This window comes from Bufo bufo, chromosome 11, assembly GCF_905171765.1.
Source record: "Bufo bufo chromosome 11, aBufBuf1.1, whole genome shotgun sequence".
NCBI classification, from domain to species: Eukaryota; Metazoa; Chordata; class Amphibia; order Anura; family Bufonidae; genus Bufo; species Bufo bufo.
In genome coordinates this window covers 89,493,459-89,513,896 of record NC_053399.1, presented here as the reverse complement: position 1 = coordinate 89,513,896, position 20,438 = coordinate 89,493,459, and the positions used below count along the sequence as shown (strand labels likewise).

Sequence of the window (20,438 nt, the reverse complement as noted above, 5' to 3'; positions counted from 1 at the left end):
TTTAGCGTTCCTACGCACAACCACTTTTTATAGCGACTACACAGAGGCCAAAAAGACACTTTCTGACTACTGGAGCCCTATGGGCAGGTTTTGCATGTACGTCCAGAGCTTTACTGGCATACATGCCAAATGCTGGCTAAATCACAATGTGAACCCAGCCTTACTGAGCAGAACTTGCAGAGACAGGGTGACGGAGTTCAGCTACGATGTTGAATAAAGAGATGAATAAGAGTTGCTTTTGAGTAGATTAGGGTGCATTCACGCATTGATTGATGAGCTCCATGTGGCACCCGCATTATGTTGTGGACCCATTTTGCGGAAAAGTATAGGGCAGGGATCAGCAACCATCGGCTGCTGTGAAACTACAACTCCCATCTACAACAGCTGTTCTTGTAACTCCTACAGAAGGGAAAGGAGGATTCTGGGAGTTGTAGTTTCAGAATAGCTGGTGTGCCGGAGGCTGCTGATCCATGGTACAGGGCATGTTCTGTCTTTTGCGTAACGGATGTATGGGTGGGGAAAGCACACAGATGCAATATGCGGCAATGAAGTCAATGGGTCCACTAAAATTCGGATGCCACACAGACCACATCGGTAATTTGCGGACCACAAAACACATACGGTTGTGTGAATGCACCTTTAAAAGGATGTTACTGCTTCAGTTTGTGTATGCCTTTAAATCACCACATACTGACCTTGAGGTTGTGGAACTTTGGGCGTTTTACCAGACGCCCGTGCCTTCTTGGGGGTGGTCTTTGGCTGAGGCGGGTCGACTTTCTGTGCCGATGACACTGATAAAGAGATGTTACAGGATTTGAAAGCATTTCATCCCACAATGTGGGGGGCTGCATTGTGACCCAGTGTATGTACAATCCAGACAATCACTTCATTACTGCAGACTTACCTGCAGGTTTCGGATCAGGTTTTGGAGCTGCCGGCACTGGAACCGATAGGCGCGGCTTCTCAAAGCTGGTCGCTTGCTCCGGCTGCTTGACAGTCTCTGAAAGGTATACAATAGCTACGTTACAGAACCTTCTGTCGGTCGTCAGACATAGCGGGTGACGTTCATCTTACCAGGCCTAATTCAGCCACCTGACATGTCACTTGACGTGGTCATAACTCTGGAACGCTTTTACTTATCCAAGACATTCCGAGACAGTTTTTTCGTACCACATTATACTTTATGTTAATGGTAAATTTGAGTCAATATGTTTTACCTTTATTTATAAAAAAATATACCAAATTTTTTTTTTAAATTCACTATTTTCTAAATTTGAATTTCTCTTCTTTTAACAAATAATTGACATTCACCATACATCTACTTTATGTTACCATCATTTTGTTTAATTTTTTTTTTAATTTTAGAAGCAATTTTTGAAATTTTTAAGAAAATTTCCAAAATTAAAAGGGGTCATCTAAGACTAACAAATGACCCTCGATATGCTGGGCCCCTCACACTGAATCTGCTTACTTGGCTCCCCGCGCCGCCCCATCTTCCCGTGCGTGGATGAAAACATCCGGTGTCGGGGATGAGCAGCCTCCCCTATCATAGCGGGTAACACTATGGAGGCTCGTCCTCGTCTGTCATTGGCTGCCCCCCCCCCCCCATAATAGAAACTACCCATAAAAGACCCCATTTTAGAAACTACACCTCTCAAACTATTCTAAACTGATTTTTTAAATGGTCTTTAGGCGCCATGTTGCATTTGAAGAGACCGTGAGTTACCCCCACAATGAAAACCCCCAGAAAGTGACCACATTTTGGAAACTACACCACCCTAGGAATTTTTAACGGGTGTAGCGAGCACTTTGACCCAACTGGCGTCTCATAGAATTTTAGCTGTGAAAATGAAAAATTACTTTCACAAAGGATAACAGAAGAATATCATTTTCAGGTACATACATTTTTTGATAATTTGATATACTGTTTTTTGGGAGGCGCGATGCCCAAAAAATAAATAAAAAGAAAGGTATTTTTGGTGTAATTTTTTTAATTCTTTTTACGGCGTTCACTTGATGCGGTAAATCATGTGATTTTTATAGAGCCGGTCGTTACAGACTCAGCTATACCAAATATATCTATTTGTCTTTTTTCATGTTTTACACCTGCTCAGCAGTTGCACTACTCACGTGCAGCTGCGATCTCTAAATGGGCGTTCTAAACCGTCCATTCAGCAAGATTAATCCCGACTGCCCGGACGTTTATAGTCTATGGGTGGTCAGGAAGTGGTTAACACAAAACTGACCTGCAGGGTATAGTTCCTGCAAAATCATGCAACTGGATGTCACTGTTGTCCTGCGCCATGGCCAATCACCATGGAAGCCCGGCTGCAACTGCCACGAATGGAGATAAGTCACACGCCGGAATTTTAACCGTGTTAATGAATTGCTGATGAATTGCTATGGGAAGGCGGGGGGCTAATAATGACCCCCTGTCAGAGACATTACCTAAGAATATTGTCCGTCAGTCTTTTGCTGGTAGGCATAATACACTGCAATACATATACTAGGCAGTGTATTATATCAGATTGAAAAAAAAAAATTATTTAAAAATTTAAAAATAAAAAATTATGTAACAAAAAAGTACACATATATGTAACAAACTATCAAATTATAATATTTAACCCGCACGGTGACCACCATAAAAAATAAATCCCATTAAAAGTTATGGCTCTCAGAATATGGAGACACAAAAAAAAGTGTACAGAAGCAGTAACACGTAACAAACCTACACATATCCGATACGGTCAGAAACGTTCCACTGAAAAATACAACCCGTCCTACCTGAAAAAGCTATACGCTGTCAAAAATACAACAGTTATGACTCTTAGATTGTGACAAAGCAAAAAAAAAACAAAAACATTGATTGTTAAGGGGTTAAAACGGGATTGAAACCCATTATGCATGCAACCCAGAAAACCGCTTTATTACTATAGAGTTACCTTGAGGTTTCTCCGCAGTCGGTTTAGGTGCGTTGACGTTTTTCTCGCCGGTCACTTTCTTAAACAGTTTAATATTCTCCAGTTCTGGAAATTGATGAAGATATTGGTGTTAGTGAAAGGGAAGTGATTTTATTTTCACTGTATAACCACAAGCAAATGCCCCCATCAGTGGATAACCCCTGCCTATACACTCTACTAGGATATATGGCTGTGTCCTGCTTGTAATCCCCCCCATTACAATCAGAAAGATCTGCTTCTACCCTGGCATACCTAAAAATGTCATGGCGGGAGGGAGACTAATTTCGGCGGGCTGCTTCTCCAGAGTCCCTGACTGTGTAGGCTAACTAGTGGCAGGCAGAGGAAAGATCCATGAAGACGGGAGAGCTGCCCGTGAGGAGGCCAGCTGATGTCTGGGGACAAGCTGATAAGGAGCGCGGACGGACAGCACAGCACTGATCTTTGCTCTGCACCGGGGTAATGGGATCAGTGCAGCGTGGCAGCTTTCTTCTGACTGCTGAGCCAGATGCCGGCATCATAGGTAAGGAGGAGACTGCCAGACAAGAGGTCATGATACCTCTCGGAGTCTTGACACCGGAATGTAAAGTACGATGCTAAACTCTCCTGTGTTCTCCCTGTGTTAGGTGCTCAGCCAGAGCCTGCTGGTGCAGTGATCAGTGAGTCCAGAAGCTGAGCATCTGAGTCAGGACTCACTCATCATTGCACCAGCAGGCTCAAGCTCAGGTGCTCAGCAAGAGCCTATGGATTAACGGATCACTGCACCAGCACGTTCTCGGCTGAGTGCAAGCTCTGGCTCAGTTGCTCAGCCAGGGCCTGCTGGTGCAATGATCAGCGAGTCAGTTTATCTGCCTCATATCAGTCTATATCATGTTAATGCCATGCTTTCTATATCCTATTTATTTTTTTTTGCTCCATCAGCATCATCCCAGCAAAGACATTTCTGCGCTGCTCGGTCATCTCATATGTGGGCACTGGATCTACACAGCAGAACATTGTGGGGATAATCATGGTGCTGATGGGCCAATGTCATACTGGAGATGCAGAGCACTGATAATTTGCCATTTTGGCTGTGTTATATTTTAAATATGATGGAGAAAACATGAGTTTTTAAATTGCACAAAAGTCAGAAATGTAAAATTGTCTAAATGTGCTATTTATGTATAGAAGACAATTCTAGAGCAGACTGGTAACAGTTTCCTGCATAAATAGCACCCTGTTATTTAGGCCTATGTGTTATATATATATATATATATATATATATATATATATATATATAGATTAATTCAACTTTTCGTACTATACTCCTCAAAAACAGTAAGAGTATTTTTACTCTTTCGGAAAAAAATGTAGTGCGACCTCTGCCTGTAATGGATATATGTAAAAACTGTGCATTGAAGGGCCTCTCGTAAATCTCTCCCAGCTCTCCTTTAAATGCACATTCGGTCTTAGTACCTTACCTGTACTTTTCATGGTTGTGGCAAATATGTTATCCTCTTTACGTTTCTTAAGCTGTAAAAATACCTAGAACACAAAATATAGATGGTTATACATGAGGGAAAGTGGAAGAAGTTGTACACAGCAGATCAGAGTGTAGAGAGGGGAGAAAGCATCAAAGGAAAGCAGATTGCATAGAATGAAAGGAAAGCAGACAAAATGGCAGAGAGGACGCTCACATATGCTGTGTACAAATGTAGAGACAAAGCATAGCACCCATGATAGACTCTGCAAGGGAGTGAGGGGGGAAAATCACGTGTTCAGTATCAGTGAGGAATCATTCCTGTGCTGATAGATGATAGCTAGTGACAGCAGCAGCATCCTGGACACACAGATCCATCATGTATTACTGGGAGGGACACCCCCACATGATAAAAATCTAAAACCAGTAGTACATTAACATGGCCGTTGGGGTATCTCCATTTGGTTTGATCGGTAGAGGTATTGGGGCTTGGGCCCTCACCTATCGCAAGTTCAGCTCAGCAATTGAAAGCCCTGCAAAATCAAGTGGAGGGGGAACTGCACTAGCTACACCAGAGGAGGTCCCAGAAGGGACAGGAAGGTCCCTGACATGAGGACAGCTGGCAGGGCATGTCATACAGGACACAGTACCTTCTTTTCTTCTTCCAGCTTCTGTTTCTCCTGTGAAATCCACTTCTGTAATTCCTCCTTACGCGTCTTGTGACGCATCATAGACTCAGACAACACTTTTATGGCTTTCAAGATGAACTGAACGTCTTCTTCATCGCCGATGTGGTAGGTTTTCTAAGAGAAACGAGCGAGGGATGGAATGAACGAGGCCGCATCAGACAAAGGGATCCGATACAGAGAACACGTCCTGAGAAACTGCTCATGTTATCGGACAGGCCGGTCACCTTACCAAGAAATCAAACAACTCCTCGTTGCACCAGAAATCCTCTGGTTCACCATCGCTGAACTCCTAGAGGGAACAGACATGTTTGTTAGCTCTGCTGTACAGACCCCTATACAAAACGTGGAACCCACGCCTACGTGACACTGATAGCACAGGCGATATGCCGTCAGTGCCTGAGAAGGACCAACCCCTTTAACATCACTGTATATAGATCTGATTATATATACTAAAGTGAATGAGCCTTAAAGAGGTCTGTCCATTCCTTTACTATCCTCCGCAAAGGCCATCAATGTCCGATTGGCAGGGACCAGTTGCTCGGTGTCGGACCCTGGCCGATCAGATATTCTATACCTCATTAGTTAACCTTACCATGTTGCACACTTCCGTGTCGCTGCCACCATCCTTTTCCTAAAAAACATGAAATCAACAGATCATCACTTTCCAAATATAACAGGTCGTGTGGTTTAGTCGGGAATCCTGTTGCTTACCTTCTTCTTCTCCCACGGGGGAGGGTTTCCACTGCTGCAACACAAATAAATCCATGAAGATTTCAGGAATCACACGGGGGTTCAATAGCAAATAGAATTGTTAGCAAGTGTTGTGGCAAGTCGTTAGGGACTACCTCGGGGACCCTCGCTGATTAGGAGACTTTATAAGCCCCGTAGAGACTACTCGACTGCTGCTCCATTCAAACGGGGGACATGGCACTCATGATCTTATTAAGATGGTGAAAAGTTGACATTCTGGGACAGACGATTTAAAGGTCAACATAATACAAATTGTAAACTCCTATAAAGACTGGAAGAAGAGTCAGAAGCCATGATGGTCAGAATTCATGGCACTTCCACTAGGCCCTCCATACTACTGGACAAGATAGCATCAATGCCAGGACATAACTAGATTGTGTAAACTTAAAGAGGTTTGCAGAGATTTTTTTAACGGATGACCTATCCTCTGGATAAGTCATCAGTATCTGATCGGTGGGGGTCCAACAGCTGGGACCCCCACCAATCAGCTGTGAAAGCCGCAGCCTTCTCTCAGTATATGCTAGGCCAGTGATGACACTTACATCAGTCACGTGGCCTAGGAGCAGCTCAGTCCCATTCAAGTGAATGGGGATGAGCACAATAATAAGCACTGCCGCTATACAATGCAGGAGTGCTGATGCTTTCTCAAAACAGCTGATCGGCAGGGGTCCTGGTGTCAGACCCCGACCGATCAGATACTGATGAACTATCCTGAGGATAGGTCATCAGTAAAGAAAAAAAAAAGAAAAATCTTGGAACAGATTGCAAATCTGAGTAACAGATGCGCCCCCTAGTGATCTCCAAGTGTATGCCCTCATCGCTTACCTGGACCCTCCTAATAATGTTTTTTCATGAGCTGCCTTCAGTTCTGTAGTGATAGAAAAAAAGGACATTATGTTCAGTAGGAATATATTACCAGGTTCCCCATAAAATTAAAATAATCAAGTCATTGAACTAACATAAAAATATAAATCAATTGAGCCATTTCTCATTGCTATGCACAACAGCTGACAACCAGTGCGGCTGCTATTACCATATTGTTAGGATATGCCACCACTTTACGAGCAGTGAAGGACCTGCCTCTGGGACCACCACTGATCCTGGGAATGAAGGAGCTGCAGTGATACCTATGGCCCCCTACACAGATGCACCCTGGCAACATTCTCTTGTGCTGCACTTTCCCCCGCACAGTGGATGACTGGAGTGCTGCGACCTCTTCATTGCCAGGATCAGTGAGGGTTCCAGAAGTCGGAACCCACACCAATCATCAAGTTATGTCTCCTGACTGGATTGCTGCAGCAGTCTCCTGACTGGATTGCTGCAGCAGTCTCCTGACTGGATTGCTGCAGCAGTCTCCTGACTGGATTGCTGCAGCAGTCTCCTGACTGGATTGCTGCAGCAGTCTCCTGACTGGATTGCTGCAGCAGTCTCCTGACTGGATTGCTGCAGCAGTCTCCTGACTGGATTGCTGCAGCAGTCTCCTGACTGGATTGCTGCAGCAGTCTCCTGACTGGATTGCTGCAGCAGTCTCCTGACTGGATTGCTGCAGCAGTCTCCTGACTGGATTGCTGCAGCAGTCTCCTGACTGGATTGCTGCAGCAGTCTCCTGACTGGATTGCTGCAGCAGTCTCCTGACTGGATTGCTGCAGCAGTCTCCTGACTGGATTGCTGCAGCAGTCTCCTGACTGGATTGCTGCAGCAGTCTCCTGACTGGATTGCTGCAGCAGTCTCCTGACTGGATTGCTGCAGCAGTAGCTGCCCTCACAGTCATCTGCGGTATATAATGCCGATGGCAGTTTTGAGGGGTCAAACCTGCTGACAGACTCTCTTTAAAAGCCCACAAGGGGTCACCCAATTTGCCAAAAGCTCAGAAATCTGTGCGACCATGGAGTGACACACTCTGCTTCTGAATCTCAGATGAATTTACCTCGAAATGAGATGCCCCCCGTGGGCAACATGAACCGCACATCAATGTCACCACAGTCCCCAAGATATGTTGATCTGTTTCTATTCGCTCTATCGCGGGGATCTGGGGAGCGGTTTCGCCTCCTACTGTGGTCCCTACTGTCACCAGCAGCAGAAGAACCATCATGGAAAAGCGAGGGCCCGCCACGAACACCAATACACCGCCTGAAATCCAAGTCTTCAGCTGCATCTTCAGGTGTTGGACCTTTTCCAACCAGTGGAAGTGAAGTTCCAAGTGGCGGTGCAGCTCCAGCAGTAGGCGGTAATGGGCGTATCTGTTGATACGGAGGGACGGTATTTCCAAGTGGTGGAGCACCTCCAGCAGTAGGTGGAAACGGGCGTTCTTGTTGATACGGAGGAACGGTAGTTCCAAGTGCCGATGCAACTCCAGCAATAGTCTGAAATGGGCGTTCTTGTTGATACGGAGAGACAGCAGCTCCAATTGGCGGTGCAGCTCCAGCAATAGTCTGAAATGGGCGTTCTTGTTGATACAGAGGGACACTAGCAACACCGTGCTGAGCTAAAGAACCAACTCTGTCATCAGGCAACATGGCTGCACCAGTGCCATATTGCCATGCCATGCCGCCTCGGGTGTCTTGTTGTAAATTTTGAATGTCTCTGTTGTCAGACAGATATACTGAGCCAAGGTCACGGTACCTGGATTGGACATCGCGGGCTCCGTCTAGAACTCTTGCATCGTCTCTACTGTCGTGCAGAGTCGCTGGGATACCGACACGGTGCATGCTCCTGGCATCGAAATCTTCACTACAATCAAGTACCTGGGTTCTCTGCCTGTCTAGACTGTCACGGCGAGATTCCAGGTAACGGTCCCGTTCCCTGGATAGAGAATCATCTCGTCGTCGATAATCATCTTCCTCTTGAAGCATCCGTGCCCGGGCTCTGCGCTCTCGCCTCAATTTATTAGTTTCCCTGTGTTTTCGTCTGCGTCTTTTACGTGCAGCTGTAGAGGAGAATGAGCAGAGGAAAGTGTGATATGTGAGGGGGTTGTACAGGGTTAGAAAAACATGGCTGCTAGCTTTAAAAGGGAACCTGTCACCTCAGCGGCGCAAGGCGCATGCGTGAGACTTCTACGATCCCGGCCGCACTTCAGGCAGTAAATCAAACAAGAGAGGGGACGGTTAGGGGGCATGCTTACCTGGACTTAAAGCAAGGAAGCCGCTGCCCCCTTGATGTGAAGATGACCGGCAAGATAGCGCTGATGGCGCTTAAAATATAGTTTTTTTTTTAAGCTATTGAGCATCAGACTACCGGATCAAACATATGATTATGAACAGACTGGGGGCTACTATAAGGTAATGCTGGCAGTTTTATATGCGTTTTTGGAGGTGACAGGCTCCCTTTTAAAAACAAAAGCACCTTCCTACAGTCGGGATGTGGCATCGCAGCTCAGATCTATTCACCTCAATGGAGTTGAGCTGCAGTACCAAACATGACCTATGAACAGGGGTGGAGCTGTTTCTTGCAAAAAGCAAAAAAAAATAAAATAATAATAATATACCAGAATTAAAAAAGTGTGCAGGCTTATGAACGTCAGTATATACCAGGCTGTTCTTGTGAACATTTGGTGGGGCATAAATGTGTATGGAACGTCTGTATGGATTGTAGATGTGCAGAATGTGTACTGAGTGTCAGCAAATGTCTATAGAGGCTGTGCAGCTGGGTTGAGCATGTGTGTAAAGGGTATACACGTGGGCACACCGTGTATCTAGATGCAGAACAGTGGAGTGCGAGAGTATGTAGGCAAGATGAAAAGTTATGCAGGTGTGTGGAGAGCATGTGGAGGTATCAGGACTCCATGCAGGAATGTGGGGCACATATGCAGGTGTACAAACCATATGTGGATCGTATGTAAGAGATATGTATGAAGGAGTATGAAATGCGTGTGCAGAGTGCGCAGGAGTATGAAATGCGTGTGCAGGAGTATGAGAAGGAGATTTTTGTATAACTTACCAGTAAAATCTTTCTCGCTCTTCATTGGGGGACATAGAGACCGTGGGTATAGCTATGTCCTCTAGGAGGCGTTGACACTAGATAAAGCTGTACCCCCTCCAGCCTGGAGAGGGAGCTTCAGTTTGTGTACAAGCAGTAGGAGAAGCAAGCCAACCAAAGAAAAAAAACATGGAACACCAACCATGCCAAAGGACCCAACGGGGTTCTAACCAGAACAGCCACAACTGTTGCCGAACAACAACACTGGGTGGGTGCTGTGTCCCCCCAATGAAGAGCGAGAAAGAGATTTACTGGTAAGTTATACAAAAATCTCCTTTTCTCGCCCATATTCATTGGGGGACACAGGAACCGTGGGACGTCCAAAAGCAGCCCACGGGGAGGGAAAAACCACAGACCCATGGAAGCAAGCATGCCTGCAGGCATCTAAGAACTGTAGCCTGCAAGACCACGCGGCCCAAGGCAGGGACCGCCGATGCATAAGTATGCACCTGGTAAATGTTTGTGAATGTGTGTTTGGAGGACCAGTAGCCACCTTACACAACTGAGCAGCCAAAGCGCGATTCCTCCGAGCCCAAAAAGCACGCACCGCTCTGTGGAGTGAGCAGTGACACCTAAGGGCGGAACCCTGCTCCGGGCGCGGTATGCTTCAGCAGTTGCAGACCGAATCCAACCCGCAATCGCCACCTTGGAGGCCGCCAATCCCTAGCGAGGACCCTTCGGAAGACAAAAAGGGGTTCCGTATGCCGGAAGAGACTGGAGGCTGCTAAATACTGATCGGAGCTCTGACAACGTCCAATAATGTAACTCCCTTCCGTAGGGTGTGAAGGAGAGGGACAGTGAAGGAAGGACAATGTCTTCATTGATACGGAAGTCAGAGACCACCTTCGGGAGAAGAAGGAATGAGCCGGAGAACCGCCTTATCCTTGTGAAGAACCAGGAAGGGCTTTCCCAACTCGGACGCCCGTCTGATGGATGTGATAGCCACAAAAAAAAAAAACTACCTTCTAGGACAGGAGCTGGAGTAAGAACTCCTGCAAGGGCTCAAAAGAGAGAAGACTGGAACGCTGAGAGAACTATATTCGGATCCCAAGGCGGTAAAAGACGCTACGGAGGAACCGTATGTGCCACTCCCTGAAGGAAGGTTTCCATGGCACCAGGGAAACCAGAGTACGCTGGAAGCTGCCCCAGGATAGAAGCCCCAACACCTGACCCATCAAGGACTAAGGGCTAAACCAGGTCCAACCCTGATTGTAGAAAGGATAGGACCGTAGGGAGAGAAAAAACGGAGTGAGGGGATGTCCCGGCTTTCACAGAAGCCCAGGAAGAACCTCCAGGTTGTAATAGATCCTGGGCGATGCAGGCTTCCTGGCCTAGTGCAGATGACATCTGCCGAAAACCCTCTCCACGTCAGAATGGCAGTTTCAATAGCCACGCTATCAACCAAAGACCCTAAATGCTGATGTAGGACCGGACCCTGTGAAAGAAGGTCGTCTTTAAGTGGCTGTGAACAAGGGACGTCTCCTAGAAAAAGAACAAGGTCGGCGTACCATGTGCGACTGGGTCAATTCGGAGCGACTAGGATTTGTCGGAATGTCCTCCATCTTAATCTTCCATAGAACCCTGGGAAGAAGGGGAAGAAACACGTAGGGAGGAAGAACTCCGGCCAAGGAGAAATCAGGGTGCCCACGTTCCATGCTTCCGGAACACTGGTTCTGGAGAGAAAGGTGGGAAGCTTTCGTGTAGATACCGTTAGCACACCCAGACCAATGGAAGAGTCCCTGTAGAAGGAGGGACCAGGCCACCAGTCGGGACCAGAGCGTGTCTGGAATGGAAGGCCACCAAGCGAATACCCCGTGCAATGCAGGATGAGGGAAGGTAGTAACGGAGGAACTACCAAGGCATGCAGGGTGTCTATGAACCATGATCCAGAGGAGGAAAAAGACAGGAGAAGAATAGGCTAGGTCTAAGCCCATTCCCCGTCTAAGACCGGTGCTATACAAAGTAGCCAGGATTAAGTGGCAGTGCAAAAAAAAAAAAAAAAAACTCTGCCTGAGGGAAGCCAGGCAAGGGGACTCACACTGTATTGCTAGCCCCATACCCCAGCAGAACACAAGCATGTAGTGGTAACGCAATACCGCTCCCACAGTAGTATCCAGCGCTTACCCAGTCAGCGCAAAACTGAGGGGGAGGCCTGAAGCTAGCCGCAGAAGCCACGTACCATACTGCCCCAGGTAAGTAGAGCTAACCTTAAAAACTCTACCTGGAAGGGGGCGCTGAATAGGCGCAACTGCCAAGCTAGCGCCAGGGTAGTGCCCCTACCTGAGGGGGATGTCCCACTGCAGCGACCACGAACTCGAGCATTAGCAAAAATGCTGCACCTGAGGAGGAGAACAAGCTGTAGCAGCTAAGCCTGAGTGCCAGCATAACCACTGTCCCAGAGAAGGGGGAGTGGTGGATAGAGAATACGGAGTCAGTGAAACACTCAACTCGCTGGAACGTACTCACCATATATGTGCGATGGAGTACGCGCTACGTATTGATGCGGACAATATCATGACCGACTGGAACAACGGGGGCCCATGGAGACGGGGGTCTCTAGGACATATAAGTGATGCTAGGAAACCCCCTGAGAAGCCAGAGGATGTTCTAATCATGCGCAAAACCAGCACCAAAGGAAAGGAAGGATACAAAGAGGAAAAGCCACCGTGTCCACTGATGGCACCCATATAGCACTAGAGTAAGAGTACTGGCACCTGCAAGTACCGACTGTTGCCACACCCCCTTGTGAAATAAGCGAAGACACCTAGAGCTGTGGCGCCACAGAATTGCAGCATCTGAAGATGTTTAGTTATTCCCCGCTAGTGGAAGGGGGTAATGCAACAGAAAAGCACGGTGATGTGCAACACTCCACCTATGGAAGGCTAGCGCGACAGTCGGAACCGTATTCAATGGTAGTGCAATTACCTACCTAAGGAAGGTGGAAGCATACGGCAAGTACTAGCCAGTGGTAGGGAGAATACTCCACCTATGAAGGGGGGGGGCGAATGCCCACGGCGAGAACTAGTGCATAAGGAGAGTCCTGTACCCTGTGGGAGTGCAATTGTTGCCCCTAAGTAAGGGGGTAATGCATACAGCACACAATGTAACCAGTGATAATGTCATCGCGCCACCAATGAATATGCATATGGCAGGTCCCGAACCCCATGTTAATCTAATTAGCCCACCTATGGCAGGGGACAATGTATAAGGCAGGTACTGTAACCCAAAGTAGTGCAGCTACTCCGCCTAAGGAAGGGGGTAATGCATACGACAAGTACTGCTGGCCACCTTAGACGCAATCTCGGGAGATTGCTTCGGACTCATGTCAGGGTCTGAATCAGTGACCCCCCCCCCCCCCCCCCCCCCCCCCGATGGACCATCCCCTGTGAGGGAGGATGTGTCTGAGCGTGACCCAGGGAGGAAGGGTGGGGGTGCGGAGATATTCGAGGAGAAAGATGTCCTGCTGTGGCACGCTTGCGCGTAGGGCTACCCCTCAGAATCTCGTCCCTGGCAGTTGTGGACTGCACAGGTGGGGACTTATCAACCAAACTACCCAGGGGATGGAATGGGAACTTCTAGAGGTCTCTCCACTGGATCGCGAAGGCGGTTCATGATCAACCAAACGGCCCCGAAGGGCGAATTGGGAACTATGCGAGGTCCTCCTTATCCGAAAAAGGACACGGGCCCAGGCTGGGACCACACAGACAGGGTGGTCCTGCTGTGATGAGGGCTGAGGAGGGGGACCCGTATGAACCCACATTTAATTTATTTTTTTAAACTAGGAAGCCGGCCTCAATGACAAGAGGCAGGAAGGGGTTAAATTCCTCCACATTATGGCACACTGTACTAGAGGTAGAACCCCAGTAATCAGATGCTGACCTAAAGAAGTGGCTGGCCAGGAAAGGTTAAGGCTGTCTTGAGGACCGGTGGGCAGAGCTCAGCAGGTGTCTAGGGGAGGGGGAAGTAGGGCGGGAGGAATTCGCGCCAGAAATGAACCCCCCCCCCCCCCCCCCAAAGGGACGAAGACTGCAGCCCAGCCGGCCGCTAAGCAGCGATCCAAAGAGAGTGCCCCCCCCTCCTCCTCCTGCGCACAGCCTCAGGAGAGATTGCGCAGGTGGAAAGCCATCGAATTATGTGCCGGACGGGTCACATAGGGGCCACCTCGCGGGGCAGACAAAAGCGCAGGCCGGAACACTTTGCGGTGCACGGCCGATCGCGTTGCGGTTAACCCCCTCCGGAGCGGCGCGCTCACACTGCAGCGCGTCTGCTCCCGAAAGGGGTGGATCATGGCGGTAGGTGTGGGGAGCGGAAGCCTCCTCCGCTCCCCCTCTGCATGCCTGACCGAGTGCCCGGCCTCCCGCTGTAGAACAGTGGTATTATCCCCCTGTGTGCCTTGTAAGGGGGAATGTGCAACCTGATGGCGAGTCCTAAGTCCTACCAAAGGAAATCATGTAACCATTGGCCATCATGGAGTCTTGAACCCCTGAGTATAGGCTGGCCCTGCTTGATAATGATGACGAGGGAGGGAGGGGAGGGTTAAACATACTTACCTAGTCCCGTGTACTGAAGCTCTCTCTCCAGGCTGGAGGGGGTATAGCTGCCAACGCCTCCTAGAGGACATAGCTATACCCACGGTCTCTGTGTCCCCTAATGAATATGGGCGAGAAATGTGTGCGCAGGAGTGAGTATGAAATGTGTGGCGCGTGCACACATGTGGAGTGTATGCCGTGTACATGTCACATACAGCAGTCTGATGGTGCTGTGACCTCACTGACCTCTCCGGACGGGGGAAATACTTCTTCTGGAATCCACGCTCCTGGAGTCTGTGGAACTTGATTTGGAGCCTGTGGAGATAACAGATCAGCGATAGTCACTATGGGGAAGAGACTGTACAGGGAATCACCAGGAGGGGGCGCACCCCTGCTCTGAACGCACCCTCAGAACTGCTCTCTGAAACACTGTCCTCATAGGGTTTATGTTTCTCCACATAAACTTCATTCACAACCTACGGGATGAAACACAGATATATAAGAGAGCCGCGCCTGTATTATCACCCCCATCCTCTCCACATTCACTGCAGCAGGAGGAAAACTTACATTTATCTTCTTCCTTCCGTGCGTCTGCTCAATGGCCAGGGCATTATTAGCTAATTTTCGGTAATTAGCTTGATTTTGCACGTCAAAGTCGGCCTCGATCCCCATAATAGGGTGATGCTTTACCTGCAAGACAAAATTCGACATTTCTTCCTAAAACTGCGCCACACCTGTACACAGGTCATGTGAGGAACTGCAGGTCAGTCCCATTCATGTTAATGGAGCAACAGGCTGTCCGAAGTGGCGTAGTGGCGTCCTGCACCGAGGGGGGGGGGGGGGGGGGGGGTCATATGATCACATCTCTCAATGTGTAACACAAGAGGGTAGCCCTTACCAGGTACAAGACTCTGTGCCGAATTCCCACAATGTGAAAGAAGATTTCATCCGAATGGTGGGCAGCGTCACACAGCTGGCACTCGTACATGCGGACGCCATTGCCATCTTCTGCATATTCATAGATGTACTCAAGACCTGGCAAAGACATCAGGGAGTATTAGATGGGTACAGGGCACAAATCTGGGAAGCGCAAAATTATTTAGAGTTCCGAGTTCAGTTTGGTCCTAGCAGTGATGTGACCTATCCTCACATTGGGTAATGCCACATCACTAGGACAGTCTGGGGTCTGACCAGTAGGACCACCGCTGATCCTGTTGGCGTAGCAGTGCATCCCCTTCTCTGCTGGCCACCCGGAAGCTCAGAACTGCAGCTGGCCTCATTCACATCAATGAAGCTGTGTTGGTCCCGGGTGGTGCCCCCTTACTCTCAGGTCCCAGCGGCCGGACATCACACCCTAGCAACATACCATCACTTTATAAGGTTGGAATCCCCCTTTATGGCATCATGATTGGCAGAGAACGTCACTGATCACCACAACAAGTCCCTCAGCCAACCTTAGCACTTCTCAGGAGACCTTCCTTCCCTTGTAAACCCTTCTTTTTAGCGATAGGTCACGTTCCACCCCATTGATCCCCCTTTTATGCACTCCCCATACTTAGGACTCACTCACCGATCAGGGATTCCTTTTTGCCCGTCTCTGTGATCTGGTCGTTCAGCGTCTTGGTGTTTTCCAGATAAGACATCTGCGTTCGCTTTATCGTCTATAGAAACAAAAATCAGAGTGAGATTTATAACACCAAAGCTTCTGGATTACTGGATTAGGATTCAGGCAGCTCTATAGACTCCAATGGGTATATGTGAGGACACGCTCAGAGATCAGACATGCCACGGAGGTGGTACCCTTGCATTCAGTGTCCTGGACACTTCCACGGTCAGCAGTCTCCTGACTGGACGCTAGTGCGGTCACTGCAGACAGCCCAGGACACTGAATACAAAGGGACCACCCTCTATAGCAGGGCTTGACAAATTTCCTTGGAATCTAGGAGCTAGCTAAAAAAGTTAGGAGGCAGGCGGAGCCGCGCCATAAAGCCCCCAGTAGATGCCCCCATAGTGCTCCCCCCCACACTTCTCCATAGAGCCCCCCAATAATGCATGCCAGTACATAGGGCCCCCAGTAGATGCCCCCATAGTGCTCCTTCACCTCTTCTCCATAGAGCCCCCCAGAATGTGCCAGTATATAGGGCCCCCCCCCCATGTTGTGCCAGTATATAGGGCCCCCATAGTGCTTCCTCTCTTCTCCATAGTGCCCCCCCATGTTGTGCCAGTATATAGGGCTACCATAGTGCTTCCTCTCTTCTCCATAGTGCCCCCCATATTGTGCCAGTATATAGGGCCCCATAGTGCTTCCCCTCTTCTCCATAGTGCCCGCCCCCCCCATATTGTGCCAGTATATAGGGCCCCCACCCCCCTTCTTGCCACAGTATACTATAAATAATAAAAACAATAAACTCATACTTACCTTATGCTGCTGTCAGTGACGCAATGCAGCCTCTTCTGGCCTGTGTCCTGCACTGTACGGCTCAGGCGGCACGATGACATCATCGCACCGCCTGCACCGGCATCTGATAGGCTACAGGCCTAGTGCCTGTAGCCCATCAGAGGAACGGGCAAGGGAGACGCCTCTCCCATGCTCCTCCGCACCATTCATCTGTATCGCTGTCCTGAGGACGGCGATACCGATGAATATGGAGATGAGCGCTTCCACAATGGAGGCGCTCATCTCCACTCCTGCTGCCTCCGGACAGAACGGGCCCCCCTCCGGCGCTCCGCACCCGTAGCCCGTGCACCTTTGAAAACGGGCTGACAAATACCCAAGCGCCATTGGGATTTGTCGAGCCCTGCTCTATAGCATATGCAAGTTACATTTCTTAGTCCTGCAGACCGCCTGGTCATCACCCCAGGTATGCTTACACTGCTCCCCCGTCATCTATATGGTGCCGTCAGCAGCTCTAAAGCGTCAAAACTGCTGACTCCCTTTAAAGAGGCTGTCCAGCCCCTCTCTCCTGTCCGATCTGACTGCACATCAAGTGGGACAACTGCCAAAACAACAGTCCAAAGTCCAGCAAGTATTATGCACGTGTCCAGATTATTAAGACGTGCACAAAATTTGCTTGGTATCGGACATTTTCGCCACCTGGCACTAAGCAGCTCTCCTCAAGCGATGTCAGATCGGACAGGAGAGAGGGGGGTGGACACCCCATTTTAATGCTATTTACTGTCAATAGAAGCCTTTACTTTGGGCCACGTGATAAATAAACATTATACAATCTGGAAAAAAAACATCCTTTTAAAAACCTCACCATCATAAATTTGTGGAAGGCCCCGTTGAAGTGTTCGGCTTGTTCCCTTTGACTGTCGAACTTGGTATCGCAGAGCTGCAAAATAGGAGAAAACCCCAATTAGTAAGATGCAGACACCGGACCGGGCACATGGACCACCACCTACCGGGTGGGGGGAGAGGGACACCCATGTTCAGGCTGGCACCTGTGTAAACCACACACTGCAAGCAAGTACGAGGCCCCGAGTCCTGGGGGGGTGAAGTCTACAAACTGGAGAATATCTGTGGGTGCAATGACCCTTTATCGTGTGCATTACACGTATGTTCAGTGTCACGCCAGCAGATGTGAACACAAGAAGCGGCCTTCCATATACATAACGGCACTTGCTGTGGAAGCGGAGGCCTGGTACTTACGTGGCACGTACGCCGGACTTTCCTTTTACTCCGTCCTCGGCTCATGGTTGCTTTTCCAACCTAAAAAAAATATATATATGTAAGGTTAGAAGAGGGGCATGGTTAGAACGCTCTATACTGCACAGCCATTACTAGCAGTGGACCTCTAGTGTGATCGCTGGGATCCCCACTGATCAGGAGAATGGGAGTGGTGGTCACTACCACTCTGAGATATCGGAGCGCGGCACTCCTATGGAGGAGACATAGGGCCTCCATTCTCATGACCATCATCACTGATCCCAGGTGACAAGTGCAGACAAAAAAATCTCTGAGCGTCAGCCTCAACCTCGTTATGGGGGAACACAGGATCTCTGTTCAATGGGGGTCCCAGAGATTACAACCCCCCACCTATCATATGCCGTCTAGAGTGCCCCTCGTGAAGTATTTCTACAGTCAATGCCAGTCCTCGGGTCGCCTCATTATGTGATCTGAAAGCGTCACACCAGTCCTATTAAAGGGGCCCCTGGACATACTTATGTAAGGCCAGAAACCTGCTCCCTATAGAAAACCAACCAACTTTCCCATAGGTTGTCATTAGAAATTCCGTCCCGTTCCTCCTGAAACCGGGGGTCTTATGCGATCTATACGGCCGGGGTGGCTACAGGTCCGGCGGTCATGTGACACTGTCACATGTCCACATCCTCCAATGGCTGCACACAATACATACGGTACTGGATGATGTCACCAGGGGTGGCGGTGACATCATCACGAAGACTGCGGCAGTATTTCTTATGGTGTAAATAATACCATATAGAAGAAACATCATGTATGACACTTCTCATCACCTCATATACGTTTATAGACATTCACTGTCTGCAACATTTCTATCAGTTATAGGTCCATAGGGACAATGACAGTCCCTACACAACACCAGGAGCCCAAACACCTCAGTAACTCACCTTTACAACCCCCAGATACAAAAGTGGATCTTCACCGTCAATGCACAGCCTCCAACCTCCGCTGAGCGCCCAGCAACTCCGGCTAATCAGCGCCGCCTCAGTGTCTCCCGTGCAGGCGCCATTTTATCAGCGATAACCCGTTAGGGCTTACGGCGGCAGGACTCCGACAAAATGGCGGACGACAGAGACCTCCGTGCTCCACAGAGTAGATAGTCTTTCGCATTGCAGTAGAGAACCACTTCCGGGTAGTAGGCCAATGTCGTCATCAGTAGGCGTACTTTTAAGGGCCTGCTCTTGCTGTTTATTTGTGGGGCGCCAGGAGGTTTAGGTCTTGTATTAGGGTTTCCTTTTGGGGGATCAGCAACTAGTTTTGCACCACATCCCTCTTTGTTTCAGCATTGTCCCTATTTTGGAATTGATACTTTTTCACTATCTCTGCTTACTGTCAGCCAGTGTGAACCTTCTTGTCCTCGTGGGGCAGGTGCATGTTGAGGCACTTTTTGCTAGTTGTGAATATATCCCAGGACCAGGACAGGTTTTCAGCCTCTGGATGTGAACATGGTGGTTTTTTGAGCATGGACCCCTATGGAACTACTACATGCCACTGGAAAAGCTGGTGACCGTCCTAGGGGAAATCAGCCTCTATCAGGGCTGTGCCCTAAGACATGGCGCTGGTGACGACACAGTGAGGGGACGTGAAAGGATGGAGGGGCCTGCATATAGACTGAAGGAGGATGGAGGGGCCTGCATATAGACTGAAGGAGGATGGAGGGGCCTGCATATAGACTGAAGGAAGGAGGATGGAGGGGCCTGCATATAGACTGAAGGAAGGAGGATGGAGGGGCCTGCATATAGACTGAAGGAGGATGGAGGGGCCTGCATATAGACTAGAGGAGGATGGAGGGGCCTGCATATAGACTGAAGGAGGATGGAGGGGCCTGCATATAGACTGAAGGAAAGAGGATGGAGGGGCCTGCATATAGACTGAAGGAGGATGGAGGGGTCTGCATATAGACTGAAGGAGGATGGAGGGGCCTCCATATAGACTGAAGGAAAGAGGATGGAGGGGCCTGCATATAGACTGAAGGAAGGAGGATGGAGGGGCCTGCATATAGACTGAAGGAAAGAGGATGGAGGGGCCTGCATATAGACTGAAGGAAGGAGGATGGAGGGGCCTGCATATAGACTGAAGGAAGGAGGATGGAGGGGCCTGCATATAGACTGAAGGAAAGAGGATGGAGGGGCCTGCATATAGACTGAAGGAAGGAGGATGGAGGGGCCTGCATATAGACTGAAGGAAGGAGGATGGAGGGGCCTGCATATAGACTGAAGGAGGATGGAGGGGCCTGCATATAGACTGAAGGAGGGAGGATGGAGGGGCCTGCATATAGACTGAAGGAAAGAGGATGGAGGGGCCTGCATATAGACAGGAGGATGGAGGGGTCTGCATATAGACTGAAGGAGGATGGAGGGGCCTGCATATAGACTG

General features: G+C 49.1%; 1 protein-coding gene across 1 annotated transcript in view; it reads right to left on the bottom strand.

Moving 5' to 3' along the window:
- The window catches only part of LOC120981907, a 30,408-nt gene extending 11,350 nt beyond the window's left edge, over nucleotides 1–19,058 (bottom strand). The window contains exons 1-19 of the mRNA XM_040411693.1: nucleotides 18,950–19,058; nucleotides 18,012–18,071; nucleotides 17,620–17,694; nucleotides 15,930–16,020; nucleotides 15,258–15,394; nucleotides 14,927–15,049; nucleotides 14,766–14,835; nucleotides 14,606–14,674; nucleotides 8,270–8,781; nucleotides 7,783–8,200; nucleotides 6,681–6,723; nucleotides 5,817–5,850; nucleotides 5,698–5,736; nucleotides 5,335–5,394; nucleotides 5,067–5,219; nucleotides 4,418–4,481; nucleotides 2,943–3,026; nucleotides 905–1,000; nucleotides 696–791 (exon numbers count right to left, since the gene is read on the bottom strand). Coding sequence (XP_040267627.1) covers nucleotides 696–791; nucleotides 905–1,000; nucleotides 2,943–3,026; nucleotides 4,418–4,481; nucleotides 5,067–5,219; nucleotides 5,335–5,394; nucleotides 5,698–5,736; nucleotides 5,817–5,850; nucleotides 6,681–6,723; nucleotides 7,783–8,200; nucleotides 8,270–8,781; nucleotides 14,606–14,674; nucleotides 14,766–14,835; nucleotides 14,927–15,049; nucleotides 15,258–15,394; nucleotides 15,930–16,020; nucleotides 17,620–17,694; nucleotides 18,012–18,056 — 2,209 coding nt within the window. The 5' untranslated portion in view covers nucleotides 18,057–18,071; nucleotides 18,950–19,058. The remainder of the gene's footprint in view (nucleotides 1–695; nucleotides 792–904; nucleotides 1,001–2,942; nucleotides 3,027–4,417; nucleotides 4,482–5,066; nucleotides 5,220–5,334; nucleotides 5,395–5,697; nucleotides 5,737–5,816; nucleotides 5,851–6,680; nucleotides 6,724–7,782; nucleotides 8,201–8,269; nucleotides 8,782–14,605; nucleotides 14,675–14,765; nucleotides 14,836–14,926; nucleotides 15,050–15,257; nucleotides 15,395–15,929; nucleotides 16,021–17,619; nucleotides 17,695–18,011; nucleotides 18,072–18,949) is intronic.
- Nucleotides 19,059–20,438: the final 1,380 nt, after the last annotated feature.